We start from the raw sequence: 16,482 nt of genomic DNA on the forward strand, positions 1-16,482 counted from the left end.
TCTGCCCTAAAATGCCAATGGGATGGGCTGGAGAGAGGCGGGGCGGGGACCCCTTTGTCACTGAGAAATGGATTAATTAGGCTGAGTGCTAAAAGAACCTGTTTCTTTGTTCAGACCCGGTACGCACGCCGACAGTTGGGCAATGTTAGCGCAATGATGAACAAAGAACGGAAATTAAGTGTCCGACACATACATGAATCAGCTAATGGCTTTTTAAACACAGACGAACAATGACTTCTACTACTCCAACTCTTTTCATTAAGTCAGATAGTTTAAGTGTCATTTCAAGCAGCATTGTCTCTTGTTGAAGTGACAAAAACTCCTCGTATGGATCTGCAACGTTACAAATATGACTTCTTGATCAAGTGCTCCATTGTTGGCAGTTGTATTGTTTTGTTTTTAAATAACTGAAGTGAGTGTTATGATGTTTCATATGCTGTTGATAGAGACAGGAGATTAAAACATGGATTGGGTATTAACAAGGATGATAAGTGATGAACCGCTGGTTCCACATCAAGCAGATGATTATCTGACTTAAGCCTGCTACCATAAAACAAAAACACTGCTGAACTGGGAACGAAGGGACAATCTGAGGTCAATGACACTGCAAACGCACGCCACAAAAACGCTACTAAAAAGCATATATTTCACATTAAATGTATACTGTAATCATCATTTAACACGTGTTTCTTCATAACCCCGCATACTACTGTTCACTTTTCAAATTTTTTTTATTAAAGCAAAGCTCTGAGAAGTCAAACACAGCTCTTAACTTTTCCACACTACACAAAACCGTACAGAGGCCTTTGCCTTTCCTATTCACCAGGTTGAGAGGGGAGAAAATAAAGAAAGAAGAAGAGCCAAACTCAATTTACCCACTAAAATAATACAGAATAAGCGCCAACGAGCACTCGAACCCCAACACCCGAAATCATCCGGCTCTTTTTAAATGCAATAGTCAGCAGATTGAAGGTGTGCTGCACCGTGCTATTCCTCTTGCCTCAAGGTCAAAGTTATTGGAAATGGAGACATCCAATGTGCTCACATCTCTCTCTGAATTCACATACAATGGAGTGATTCCTGTGTGTCTATTCGGCCCCCCCGATAACTGATAAGGACGCTCTTTTTTTTCTTACATACAATCTATGAATGCCACACTATAGGCATTATACATACACACATACACAAAGAGATTACCATTTTTTTTCCATCTGCTACTATTATATGTAAGGATTTATTTTCTTTCCCCTAAGGAGTATGTATGTGTGTGTGTGTGTGTGTATTTTAAAAGGCAACAATAGATATAAAAGGAATGCAATACAATCACTTTGATTGTGTGAATTACAATGACAATGATTTTAATAATGTGTATGAACTGTGCAAATAGCTTTTATGTACACTTGGACACACATGGTCACATACTGACACACGGGTGGAAAAGCACGGCCTCAAAACTTCTCTTCACCAGAACAACGTTGTGGCACAGATTTAAATTAAAACCCCCCCAAAATGGAACTCCTTTGCTGATCGCCATCGTGCCCCGGGGATGGGAACAACAAAAATATGACTAAAGCTTGACAAACTGTCAAGGGAAAGTGTGAGAAGAAAGTCAGGGACGAGAGCAGGAGAAGAGCGATTAGTCACAACAAGAGCAGGATTAGGCTTGTTTTGAAGGAAAGGATGGCGGATTTCAGCACAGTGTGTCCCACAGTGTTGGATGAATATGGTTTAGAATGACAGCGAGCTGTAGACACCGAGTCCTTTTTGTGTAACACTAAGAAACTGAATATGGGAGAGACAGGCGGGCGATTACTGCCAAGTACAGGAACAATCAGAGCAGGACTTTACTCCTGAGATGTGAGGAGCAGGCTCCATGCTGGTGGAAGGTAAACACACAATGATCAGCCGCCGTGTGCAATCGCCAAGACAGAAACTTGGATGAAGACGGCGGTTCAAAGCTTGAAATGTGATAAGCTTTGCCAATTTATCTGAATTTTCATTAAGTCATTTTGATGTTTAACATCATATGTTCATTACTAGTAATCTCCACTAGATAATCTGATGGTGCGTGTGAGGTTGGGGTGTGGTAGCTGCCAAGAATTTTAAATCTCGCTACAGGTAACCTTATGGTAAAGCTGCTGTGATTAACCAATAGTTTCTTATATTTCATCTAAAAATATGTTTTTGGGACTAAACTGGAAAGATAGCTGCATCAAAACACAGAGCAGGAATGATCCACTCAGGTCAACCTGAACCCAGTACTGTATTTATCATACTACTGTACCTTTGGCTTAAAGGGAAAGAGAGAGATAGACTAGGACTAATTTAAAATCCATAAAATCATTTTCAGAGCTCGTATTTCCCTCCTGGTGAACTGACGAATAGGCTCTGTGGGTTCATTACAATAAGTGAAATAAAAGCTTATAAAGGAGTGTGATTGCATGTAAAATCTGGATGTGTTTCATCTAAAACTTGGCAGGAAAGCTTGTCCTGAACCGAGCACCAGAAGTTCTTTATTCAGTAATCCTACAGTTGTACCTGCTGACAAGAAAATACAGAGATTATCAATAAAGACAGACACCCATCTGTTTATTTTCTCATTTTAACTGCATTTCAAATTTCCTCTTTCATCATGGATGTGTATGTTTACTCATTACTTTAGTTAAAAACCAGCTCCTTATGTTTCTGTAGCTTAATCAGCTAAATCAAAGCAGCCAATCCAGAAGAAGTACTGAACTTTCCCCAAATTAGTTTGATGCCAAGGAAATCCTAAAAGCTGGAAGAGTCTTTGACTAGTAATGGAAGTATTCCTACATCTGTGTTATCTGCCTGCTGTACACAAACTGCACTATAATCAGGATCAGGAATGGGAGTCTACATCAGCATCCCATCATAATGATTATTAACTAGTGTCCTTGAAGATGCGCGCTTAAATTAAGTTAGTTAAGTTACAATTTATAGAGTGAAAGCAAGTCTCACTTTGCCGATCACAGGTAGTAACAACCAGCTTTTCATAAAATAACTTGAATAATTGATCATCATCAATGATGACATCCTATTTACAAGCAGATTAGTTGTCATTTTGCTTGTTTTAAGCATTCTTGCATCATTTAACACAGGTATGATTTAAAGGTATGACCATTGATCTCAGAGGCAGTTATTGCTGCCCGTCAATCTAGGAGTGGGTTATTTTTGGGTTTTTTTAAAACAATCTGGAGTCCATCATTGTACAGCAGGAACGGTTAGTGACAAGGGAAACAAATAACTGCCAAACTTCCAGCATGTTCACCCCAAAAGCAGCCTGCTTAACAGTATGAAAATTGACCCCAAAAGGACTTCATCTCAGACTCTGCAGGTCTTACTTACAGTAAAACGTTAAAGTTTAAGCTTTTTTTTTTCGAGGAGGGAAACAAAAAAAAACAAACAAGTAAACTTTAAAATTTGCATATACCTGGATCAATGACTATAAAGTAAAGTTCTCCATTCAGCGAAAACCAAGCGGTTTCAGCACCAACGGCTGACGCCATCTGTCAAGCGCTGTGGTGGAGTGCCAATGGTTTGGCATTGTTTTGCAGCTGCAGGACCTGGAAGCTTCGCAGTCATAGACTAAACCACAAACTCCTCTTTATATCAAATCATTTTAAAGTGTAATGTGACTCCTTCTGTCTGACAACTACAGTTTAGCTGAAATTGTATCATGCAGCAAGACAGTGATCACAAGTACGCCAGAAAATCTTACAACTAAATAGCTTAAAAACAAAGAATCAAGGCTTTGCAATGACCCAGTCAGAGTCCAGAACTAATTCTCCTTTTTTAATTAGTCCCAGTAAAAGTTCATAACCAGCAAAAAATGGTTCAATGGACACTTAGTTAATATCTTGTGTCTTCTCTTTTCCACTGCATTTCTATTCCCTCCATCCAGTATCCCCCCTCTCTCTCTCGTCTTATCAGTGTGTCCAGGGTGCCCTCCTCTTTTCTACTCTCTGGGTTTTTCTTTTGGGTGGCCCTCAGTGCCCCCTCCCAAACCAACACACACACACACACACTCAGACCCAGAGCATGCACTTCAGACAGGGGGCTAATGGGAAAATAAATTACCAGCAGGCAAAAGCCCTGGCTCTGCACTTCTGCTGGAGAGAGAAAGGGACACGGGGATGGGGTGGGGGGGGGGGGGGGGGGTGGAGGTGGAATGAAGAGAAGTGGTCAAGAAATGGAAAAAAGAGAGGGTAAAGAAGACGAGGAAGGAAGACAGAGAGATGGATGCCAAAAAGACTGTCAGAAACAAGTTAAGCAAGGACAAAGATGGAGAAAATGGGGAAGACTGTATAAGGAGAGAAGACAGCTGCACGGAGAAGGGTGAGAGAGGGAAAGATAGGTTGGAGGGATTATCTAGAGTTCATTCCTGGTCCAAGAAGTGCCTGTTCATCACTTTTTCTTCATTTTACCATCTCTTGCCATCATAGAGGCCTAAAATGGTCCAATAACATCATCTCTCTCACACACACACATACTCATGTACACACACACAAACCAATACACAAAACTACTGTATCTGGGATTGATTACTTCCTCTGCATGAAGCAGCAGTTCAGATATCAAGCCAGCCGATTCAACACGGTGGCAGATGTCCACAGTGATGCGTGCACCATGTTTATGTTTGTGCATGTACGGAGCCAGATTAGGGAGTGTAACACGGGTGAGGCGGGTGGGACATTAGTGCAGTCCAGACTGGGGCACACCAAGCCAAATGTCTGCAGGAAATAACGAAACATGTTCATTTGTTTTGGAGAAATCTCAAATAATCATGTTTAACAAGTACAGATTCATAAAAAATACTCTTTGTCAATAATTATTAGTTTGGAAACATACTAGAACGCAGTAACTATTTTAATTAAGTACATACTCAGTGCGGTTACTTGCACATATAAAACAAAGCTATTGGCAACAATCTAGTTGAAGATTGAATTGGAGGTTAAGAAAACTCCCAGTTTACATGCACGAGAAGACGATCGATTATTGAGTGAGGTGCTCCGCGATGCTAGGTGGCGCCACACGCACTTCGGCATTCTTTGTTGTTTGTCTTCTTCTCTTACTGTGTTGATATTCTGGCTTTCGCGGGTCGTCACTTCAGGAAGGGGCAGTCAGTAGCTCAGCTAAGTGTGGGTTGGTTTACATGCCGGAATAACTTGAATTAGGAGCATTATCTGGCACTAAAAGCTTGATCTCAAGAGTTTCAGTTTGGTTCAACTACAGCCCTGCTGAGGTGCATACATGGCTTTTAAAAATTCGATATCGGTCAGATTAAGGCAACAATTCGACTTTCTGTTAGGCCACGTTCAGACTGCAGGCAAATCTGATTCATATCTGATTCCTTCTCATATCCGATTTTCAGGGCTGACTGTCCACACTGTTTTTAGCAAGTGTCCAAATCGCAATCTGGCTCTGTTCAGACTGGGCCACATCATTGACTGATCTGACGGGTTGGCGTAGCAACGACGCTGGAGCGGAGGCGTCACCCAGCGCGTGTATTGTGTGACGTCATGTAATTGCGACATCAAAAACAATAACAATATGGACCCATCTCCCCACAGATTAATGAGGCATTTCGTTTCTTCCTCTGTCCAAGGACTGCTGTTTTCGGCATCTTCCGACTGCTCCATACCTGTAACGTAGCTCCACAACTGGAAATGGGCGGGTGGTTTGGCGCATGGGTCTGGTCTGGCGTCGCGTAGAGTGACGTCACGGACAGTCAAAACCGATCTGAGTGTTTGGAGCTGTTCAGACTGAGTACAAATGCGATATGAAACTACCTCCCGGAGGTGGTTTCGATCTGGTTTGCAAAAATCGGATCTCATGCGGTTTGGGACTGTTCAGACTTCAAAAGAGTCATCCAGTTTCAATCTGGATGGGCTAAAAATCGGATATTGGCTGGCAGTCTGAACGCGGCCTTAGTGCATGTAAACGTACTGACCGTGTAGATACCTACCAACGCTTTACGCAAATAACGATGAATTTCTATAAAGCTGCTATACATATGCACTCCCAACAAAAGTACTCTGTTGGCAGTTTGATGACACTGGCCAGTCTTGTTTACGATTTACACTCAAATAACAGAAAGTGGCCACGGAGTTCAGCTAATAAAAGGGACAAGAACATCTCAAGCTTAGAGGTATCAAAAGGTGACTTCTAGGTGTACATGAGATTTTTCTGGTTTCTGTTTTTGAAAATCATTTCAATACTGTTTGTTTAGCTGTTTTTGGCAGGCAGCAGAGATCTGACAGAGCTATGATAGGGCCCTAATCCAAACCAAAGCTGATTTGCTTAAGGGGAGGAGGGGGGGGTTGAGATGGCCTCTGACAAGAAACAATTGCCCTGAGTGAGAGTCTGCTTCTCTCCCACCCTGCTCCATGACAAAGGTGTACTCTCCATGCTAAGTGGCAAATCTGGGGAGACAAAGAGCATTAGCAGGGTGATGCTCTGCTTCAGTGCCTCCGATTGTGGCCAACTCAAAGAGAATCTAATATGGATTTTGAAAAAAAAAAAAAAAAGGCAAAAAAAAAAAGCAGAGGGAGAGATTAGAATGAAAAAGAAACAATGAACACCTTCTACCAAGGGGGAATTAGTGGAAGGATTGGATAAGGAGCTGGTGTGCTTCAATGTGTGTGCGAACGGGCGAGCACTTGTTCTTTGGAAGTCTTTTTCCATGAAAGAACAATAGAGTCCAAAAAATGTTATCTGTGAGCATTTACATGTGGCAGAAAACACAAACTGCTCCCATGCAGTGATAGTCTTAGCATGCACACTGCGAATGAGTCATTAATCTCTTGTTTGCCGATGATCTTTGACTCAGGAGTGGTGAAAGAGGAGAGCAACCTGGAATGTGCGAATCAATAGAAGACTCAGAACCAGTACGTTTATGGTTTTACCTCGGACAAGAAATAGCCTGGAATAGCTGAAATGTTTCATTTTAAAAGAAATATTTTCCTTTGCACATGTCCTCACCGACACAGCGAATGTGTACACTTTTAGTGCTAGTCACCTCAAATTCCTGACCCTAGACTCTCTGGGTGCGGCCCTCTGAAAACATTTACGTCCCAAACAGAGCGTGGTTGGGGATAACTGTCAGTGGCCGGCTTAGCAGTGGCATCAGAGCACATCACAAGACCCTATTCATTGTCACTTAGCAGAACAGCTCCCTTACTCTGCCGGTAGCTCTGTGTTTGTCTGAACCAGTGTGTGTTCGTTGACTCCCATAAATGTTCATATACAAACAGATAATAGCATGTACTCATGTGTGCAGATTAAAAAAAGAAAAAAAAAAATCACATTACACATAAGTTTAACCAAAGTTCATCTCGTATTCTTTCACCGCCACTCACATACACATCACAGGTATCTAGCGAGCGTACGCTCCGCCCACTCAGGCCCAGTGGGTCAAGCTTGTGGATAAACAAGAGGATTTGCAGGGGCCGGTGTTTGGCGGGCCACACAGGCCTGTCTGCATCGCGAGCAGCCATCTTAAGTCGCACAGAGAAAAAATAAATAACCGAGAGAGTGAGATAATAACTGTTCCACTGACGCTGGCCGACTGTGCCTCACGTCCCACCAGAACCGTGTGACCACCCATCACCGCCGTGTGACACACATGACACTAAAAACAAGGCGAGATCAGGATAAAGACAACGAGGAAAGTCGGATTAGAGTTGTTGGAGAAGGGCAGGTGACGGCCTGCGAAGCCATGAAGTGATAGAGGACGTTTTAGAGATGACAGATAAGAGAGGGTGTGGCAGCCGAGGGCCTGACGAGACATCAGCACTGTACCACTATACATATAATAAAACACCAGAGCTTCACTCGCCATTCATTCACCAGCATGTTTTAAAAGTAATCCGAGCACCTGTACTGCAACTACACTTACAAAAATACAAAATAAAACAAATTGCTACCATAGTTTACCTCTTACTGGCAACAAAAACCTGAGCTGAACGTTTGCATCAAGTGTGTGAATGAATACGCGAGAGGCTTCTGTGTTTTCCGGGTCAGTTTGAGGACAAAAGGTGAGAACTAGGAGCGCTAAGCTTACTTTATCTTTTCTCAAAGATTACGACAAGCCTGTACTCAGTGATATGACGAAGTCTGCTGGGTCTGGACAGGCCTGGCGCAGCAACTGCCATCAAAGTGTCACACAAATGCGGGTCCGCCGCACAGTCTCGGTATTCTTAGTTAAACATTTGACTTCAAGTGTATTTGCGGTTTGTCATTTCTGACATTCGTGCGATTCCAGGATGGCAATAAAACCGCAGCAGGACTCAAGAACGGTGGTTTGGAAAAACTTAGTGTGTTGCAGGCCTGACCTCATGTTTGGTTTCCTGTGTGACACATATATCATGTTATGAATGAAGAAACTGATCCACAGTTTATAGCATCAACATCTTAAGTCCCGATCCACACAACAACCTAAGCCGTGAGCTTCACATTGTAAGGGCTACACAGGCAAAAGGCAGTTTAAATGTCTATTTTGGGGTCAAATGCATCACTGTATGAGGCAAAACAAAAGCTTGTTTGGGCAGGTTAAGAGCCTGCACATGAATTTATGCCTTATAAATGTATATACATACTGTGTGTCTGTATGTCTATCCATGCTGTGTGGCTGTGTGAGAATTTGACAAAGAGGCCCGTCTGCATATGAGAAGATACACATATTAGCTGTCAGTGTCTGCTGCGGTGTCTGGCGACAGCTGCCACGTTGCTGGCTGGGAGTGGAACGCAGCGGGACGCAGGAGCATCAGACTAAAGAGATGAAAGCCGAGGTCACGACCCGGACCAGTGGGACAAATCACACAAATACAGATTCACACATGCAAGTGAAAACAACACAGACTGTACGCACATGGTGTCGGCGAGACACACAGCAAGCATATGTTTGTCTCTGGTGCACGCAAAGACAAGAGGCGCACAAGGTCGAAAGAAAAGCAGAACAAGGATAAAACAGCAAAGGAGACACAATACGAGAAAAGACTAAAGAATAAGCACATGATGAGGGAAGGAAGTAAAGTAAAGTAAAGCTCCAAGTCCACAGGAGCAACAGTTTTAGTTCAAATAACAAAAACATGCATGAAAGCACAGATACCAGGCACATGTTTAAAATAATGTGTTACCGCTTTAATATACTTTTTGTTGACTATATTGTGATTTAACCAATAAAATGTTCAATCCTTCATGAAAAAACACTTCAAAACCCTCAAAGATATTTCATTTAAACTGAAGTACAAGGGACAAAAGTGGCAGATCCTGCTCCATTTCTGACACAGTTAATAAAGAAGGCCCAGACGGAGTCTTTCAGGCGGATGCCACCCACACCAGCTCAGACACACAGTCACACACAATCATGACACCTGCACAGAGATGTTGTTGGAGACACTCAGACTCCATGGCAGTGGTAGCAGTTAGTCAGCAGACCAGCCATGTGACGGGATGGTGTGGTGTGGATTAGGGGACAGTAAGCCTATTAGGGCGACAGGAGGGACCACCCGGCCTCAGCAGCCACCTACAACCCACAACCACACACACACACACACACACACACACACACAACCACACACACTACTGCCCCAAAACAAAACTGTCTGGACACACAGCAAAGTATATAGTTCCCCAGTCACAGCTGCAGCTTCTTAGAAAGACACAGATATATGAACACCGACACAAAGGGAGCAACGGATATGTGCATCTTTTTTTTCTTTTATCCTTTGAGCTATACTGTAAAAGACCATTTTTCACAAATAATTACAAAGCGTGGAAAATAATTTTCTTATTTCTTATGTCTACGAAAATGTTTATGTGCTACAATGCTCTAAGATAATACACTGGCAGAAAAAGGCACCGTTAGAGATGCAACAGTTATAAATGTGTGTGTGTGTGTGTGTGTGTGTGTGTGTGTGTGTGCAGAGGGAGGGGTCTGAGCACGGGGGGTAATCACAAGCATCTGTCCTCTCTCCTCATGGCAATTAATTAGATTAAATTAATTTGGAAAGCATGTGTGAATGTGTGATCCAGTTCTAGGAGCCTCTCATCTTCTTATAAACACACACACGCACACACACCCCACACACACACACACACACACACACACACACACACACACACACACACACACACACACACACACACACACACACACACACACACACACACACACACACACACACACACACACACGCCCTGCCTTCAACTATGAACTATATTTGTTTAGAATTAAGGGCATTTATAAACAATCCAAGCGAATGTGCTCCTCGCTCCCCCACAATACATTAGGTCTGTTGAGTTCCCAAAACTATTTAAGAAATGGGAAATGAGCAAAGGTGAAAACTTTGGAGACACACGCGTGCACACGAGCGCAAATTAATCCCAATTTGTCGGCCACGGCATGAGAGAAACTTTTGGGATTTCATACTTCATACCAGCTTTTGTCACCTTTGCGTGAATAGCCGAGGGTTGAAATAATTGTGTTTTTCTTCCCCGAGGCCCAGTCAGCGCTCACAAGCCACTGGCCTACGTAATGTGTTCCAGACGGGGGGGGGCGGCGTACACACCACGAGCACAATACAGGGAGAGGCGCTGTGTGTTGGGAGAAGAGTGTGTAAAGGTGATGGGCTCTGTGTGTGTGTGTGTGTGTGTGTGTGTGTGTGTGTGTGTGTGTGTGTGTGTGTGTGTGTGTGTGTGTGTGTGTGTGTAAGGGGCTGCAAGTGGGAGGTATGTGCCGTGAAAATGGACGTAATAGAGTTGGATGTGGTCCACAATTGACAGGACTTCACTTCATACAGAGGACTGAAAGAGAGACGCAGGGAGAAAAAGGAGATGAGGAGTAAAGAAAGAGAGCAGTAAAAACATGACTGAAGGGGTGAAGCATTACTGGAAGCCTCCAGGCAAATTCTATAGACAGCACATAAATAAAAGCAAACACTTGAATGCAAACCGCATTAAATCCTGTTTTCAATGCGTCACATTTGAAAAGGTGTTCAATACACCATTTATTTGCTTAGTGTTACTTCTAGTATCTTCTGAGTGCCAAATCAAGAAACATAGAAAAAACATAGAATTAAAAAAAAATTAAATGTTCTTTTAATTTGGAGGATTGGTATCAAAGAAAAATATTTGCATAATACATTTGGAGCTTTAAAGCATTAAAAAGTAAGAGTTATTCCATAGTAATTATGAGATCTAGAGCAGACTGCAATTAATTAAATAACACTTATTTCCCCCTTTGGTTACAGTTATATAGAAAAATGTATGGCCGCCCAAAAGAAAAGAAGAAACTAAAAAGTGAAAGGCCTGCATATTTCATATATATACATGTATTCATTATATATATATATATATATATATATATATATATATATATATATACACACACACACACACACACACACACACGCACACGCATACATAAATGATTATACATTTACTTTTTTGAAGGTTCTGACAAAAGAAAAACATTTTCAAGCCATTCAAGCTCCAAGTGGCCATTTCCAAAATCTACATTTTTAATGATGAAACAGAAACAGCCACACAAATTTAGAAATTCCCTCCTTCCTTGGTGACATTGATGTAACGTAAGGGAAATATTTTGAAGTGTGACTTGGAGGGTGAACGATGGGGGAGGAGCAAGAGGAGTGGGCTCTGGGATCTGTACTGCTGTATATTCAATGTTTCCAGACATGATAGCTACTCACTTTAAATACAGCGGCCCTCTGTGTGCGCCCGTGTGTGCGCTATTTAAATCCTCCCGTAAAGCTTTGAAGACGAGAGAAGTTGGTCTCCAATCTCCAGCTTTGGCTGATATGCAAACGCAGAGAGAATACACGGAGACATCCATACACACATTAACCCCCTCACCATGCACATGCACACACAAAAGAGCCTGTCAGCACAATGCCTTTAAATATAGCCGTCCAATCTTTTGGCTCTCAATTTGCCCACCTTTTTGATAATATGTGCCTGTTTGAAAAAGGGTGAAGGCAAGGGGAGCATGCAATTTAGAGATACTACTGTGTCACCATTTGCAGCCTTCCACCTCTCTCCCTCTCCTTTCTCTTCTTTCTGCGCTCTCTCTCCATCTTTTGATTATGCGATTCGCCTTGGCAGAGGAACAAATAGAGGAGAAAGGTAGTGTTTGACACTACCATTTTCAATGACAAAATACAATCTATCCAGGGCCAGTAATTTGACGGGGAGGGATTAGCCTAGCACGAGGTTGGGCCTCAAGATTAAGACGAAGCCAGAGTGCGGGGATCTTGAATTTCATCATCTTCGGCGCTCGGGCACAATGCCGTATTCTTCCCCCTTTCTCCTCCGCTGTCTGATGAGGGGTCAGGAGAACTCACCTCTCCTCTTCTTCTGTTTCTCCAGCAAAGAGCAGCACTCACTACTGCATTCATTCATGTGTCCTGACTTTATGTGAGCTGAAATAACCGAAGAGTGGTCTTGGCATTCATCAACACACGAGGAGAGTTAAAAAAATGAGATTGTAAATTAACATTTTAAGTCTGAATTATGAGATACTCCACACAAACATCCATGACGGACACAAAAAGACACTTTACCCATGCACACACACATGCAGACAAACAAAAAGCTGACATTAGGAGTTGCTCCAGCAGGAAGAGATGTCAGTGATCCTGGATTGGACTGCCCTCTAGCGGTCAATGTATATAACTCCAGACTCAACTGTGATTGGCGGGTCACCGGGGAACAACAGCACTTCTAAACACATACAGTAGCTTTCACAAACAACTGCAAGAATTTGAGTGTTCCTGTATGTATGTAAGGTTAGGCTGAAACATAATTATACCTGAAGTTGCATTAAACCCGATAAAATGTACTATAAGTGAGACTTCAAACCCCCAATGATATGATTTTTTTTCTTCTTGTGACAGTTACTAATAACATATAAGGGGGACGCGTGAAAGCACCCAGGCATTTTGAAAGGTTTTCAGTAAAGCACCAAATAAGGATAAACATATCTCAACAGTTTTTTGCAGCTTCTATTAACAGTTTTTAATCAGAAGCCTCAATGATGGAGTGAAGGTGTAAGGTTGCTCTCCGCTTCCCGTCATCCCTCCTCTGCATTCTCCTTCCTGCTCTCAGGAGACCTGGAGACTTTGATCTTTCTCTCATTAGTCAGGTATGCAGAGACACTGGCAAACCCACAAACTTGTCTTTTTTCCCCTCCTTCCTTGCTCTCTCTCACGCTCTGGCCAGAAAACACCAGCTGACCTGCTTGTTTTCTCAACTTCTCAAAGAAAAGACGAGTGTCATTCTTTTCAGTCTGAAATGTATACAAAGTGGCAGCATCAGTGCACTCGCCAAGTTCAGCTACTATTATTTTTCCCCACCAGTGTTCCTGAAAAACTGGTTTGAGGAGTTGCAGGGGTCCTTTGATGCTCCCTCTTTGCAAAGTCAACTTTAAATCACTCGGAAGTTGGTCTGAGGAAGTATTCATAAAAAAAAAAAAAGTATCCTTTTATAGGTTAAATTACCAAAAAATGTAACATCTGAATTAGAAATCTAATGTTTGCAAAATACATGCAACAACCCATAAAGTCAGCAACTACGAAAAAAGATAAAAGCTTGACTCAAACAACAAAGACTTTAGGAACCATTCCAAAATGATGAAAAACGTTAAAAGAAGGATACACACAAGCAAGTAGATCAAATGATAAGGGCTTTTCTAAGGTTGATGGTGATTTTCAAATCATCTGGGCATCTGATGGCCAATTCACGATTAACTTTTTTTTTGGCAAGTATGTTGGACTCATTTTCCTTTTTACTTCTCCATACAATAAGATATAAGAGCTAAATGCACAAATGTGATCAATTTGAAGATACATTTATAAAAATAAAAATTAAATTAAACAAGTGGCTCTTTCATTCTTTAAGGCTGTCCACGGACATGCCTACCTGATTAATTAAAAAGTGGCCAATAGTTTGCTCAAATTATCAGCTAACTAATTATAATTACTCTACCTTCGCAAGAAAGATTTGACTTAAAACCAAACTGTTACAAATACAAACAAATTATCTAAGAAATATCAACGTATCACACTGTTGTGGACACGTTTGGCCCTCAGAGGCCCCATGTTTGTACCGTAATATCTCTATGGAAGAAGCTAAACAGCATGTTCCACACAACCAACCCAGTCACATCTATGCAGGCATAACAAGTTCCTCACAGTTTTTCAAAGGGACTTTACAGATTTCTTTACCGGTACATCTTCTAATGATATTTACGTTATACACATGCCACCCTGGACTCTAACAATCTCAGATGCTCAGAGGTCAACAACCTTGATGAGGAGACAAGTCTTCACTGCACTATAACTGTCAATTATTAGGCAATATGTTTTATTGTTTAAGATAGTTTAAAAATAAATAATTGACATATCCAAACCAAATTGATGTACAATTCATCGCTGACAGTGAAACAGGTTTTAAGGTTTCATGTATGTGCAAATAATAAAGTCCTCATGATAAAGGTGGAGGTGAAATGCTCATTACTACCATGTTTATGGTTGTGTCTTTGGTTTAATAATCTATTTCTAAATATTACTTTTCTTAAACATCATCCAAGCACACAGTTGACAGTACAGCACTAGGAAACCAGAGTGTCTTTTCCTGTGTGTTTAAAAAAAAAAAACCTAAATTATAGACTTGTTTTTCTTCTGGTTACTTTTCATGGAAATATCTGAAAAATAATGGCACAGCTGACACGTTCACAGTCAAAAATTGCTAGAAATACGAGAACAAATGATCCTGCTATGCAAAGAATTGGTCACAACATTACTTATACAGACACCATTTGTTCTAAATGTCATTATTACTTAAGCACACCACATAAATCAGCCACAGCAGAGAGCAAATGGCCTTTGATTGGCAGGCCACGAGTATAAATCGAAATATTCTTTCTTCTCTTTTTGGCTGCAACCCCACGCTCAAGTCTTAATCCATCATTCCTGCTCCATAAAATTCTCCCTACACTATTTCCAGGAAGTTACAATTTTACTGTTGCAAAATATTCAATATAATTAATTGTGCATTGCTGCAAAAAGGCCCTCTTTCACAGTTTTTTGCTGCCTTGAGCATTAATTTAAACAGCGAATGGCATGTGTTGTTATCATTAAATTTATGAAAATATCGTAAACCCTCGTTGGCAGTTAAGTAGAAGCAGCACCTCAGTCTCATTGTAAATAACATTATTCATCTTTTACTGCTACGGAGAAACTGTGCCAACCTGGCACATGCATCCTTTCATAGTCATTAATAAATAAATAAATAAAAGAGTAATAACATGAACCGACCACAAGGTGGCATGTAAACATAAAAAGTGCTCATAGAGCAAGAGAGGAACAGCACTTTCTTTTTACATGAATACGTGAATACATGAATAATCCCAGCAATGTTTCCTGTCAAGTAAAAATACAAAAGTGCACTGGATTCATATCCAGAAAAATAAAGAAAAATATATAAAACAATATAAAAATAAATAAAACACAAGACTAATAAAGAAGGTCACAGTTAAAAGACAAATATATTACAATGTATTTATATATATATATATATATATATATATATATATATATATATATATATATAAAAATGAGAAACGTATGTACAAAAACATAAAGCAGTACTCACATTTTCAATGACGAATGTCCATTCTTTGTCCTCAAATTCCTCTGCATGGGGGTCCTGCATTGGCAAAAAAAAGAGAGAAAAAAAACAAAACAGTAATTTAATTTATTCAAAAAAGGTTCCAACAGAGAAAACAGAGTTAACGAGGGACAGCTACTCAGCACTCTTTAACTCGGTCTGTTCATCCAATGAGCTAATTTTCTTTGTCCTATTTCTCTTCGTATACATCATTAAGTGTTTTCCATCACCTGGGTAGTTCTACATGACAGAAGCTTCTAATTTATCTCTTTCATACCCTGTTTACTTATAAAACAACAAACATATAAACTAAAGAGATAAGTTAACAAAATCTTTCATCAAAATGTGTAGTTTAAAACTAAAAATGTTTCACTAGGTCTTTCTAGGCTTCCGCGAGTCTGATTACATCTGTGTTGTGTCTGTACTGTAATATCTATGCATCTCTGCTGCCTGGCTTCCTGTCTTTCTTGCTATTGAGCAGCGGGTGATGAGAGTAGACAGTAATGGATGCAGCAAGCAAGCAGCTACGTCTTTGTAATGCTCTAAATGACCTTTGATATCCTCCAGCACACACAATAAGAAATGACTGCTGCAAACATGCAACACGCTTTTTACAGAAAGCAGATGCATGTTTTGCTGCACAGGCTTAACCAAGTTGGAGCCATAAATTTGGAGATTGAGATACAGATTAATTCCAGCATTTTTGTAAGTTTCGAATTGTGCAAGTTTCTCCCTAGATCAATCCCCTCTAATACAATAATAAATACAAATACT

General features: G+C 40.9%; 1 protein-coding gene across 6 annotated transcripts in view; it reads right to left on the reverse strand.

Annotated features, from left to right (window-relative positions):
- ehbp1 (EH domain binding protein 1) overlaps nt 1-16,482 on the reverse strand; it is a 155,631-nt gene that overhangs the window by 117,064 nt on the left and 22,085 nt on the right. For all 6 annotated transcript variants that reach the window (XM_061746070.1, XM_061746068.1, XM_061746069.1 and 3 more), the window contains exon 5: nt 15,694-15,747. In XM_061746070.1, the coding sequence (XP_061602054.1) occupies nt 15,694-15,747 (54 nt within the window). The remainder of the gene's footprint in view (nt 1-15,693; nt 15,748-16,482) is intronic.

Source organism: Cololabis saira, chromosome 17 (genome assembly GCF_033807715.1).
Source record: "Cololabis saira isolate AMF1-May2022 chromosome 17, fColSai1.1, whole genome shotgun sequence".
In the NCBI taxonomy this organism is placed as follows: domain Eukaryota; kingdom Metazoa; phylum Chordata; class Actinopteri; order Beloniformes; family Belonidae; genus Cololabis; species Cololabis saira.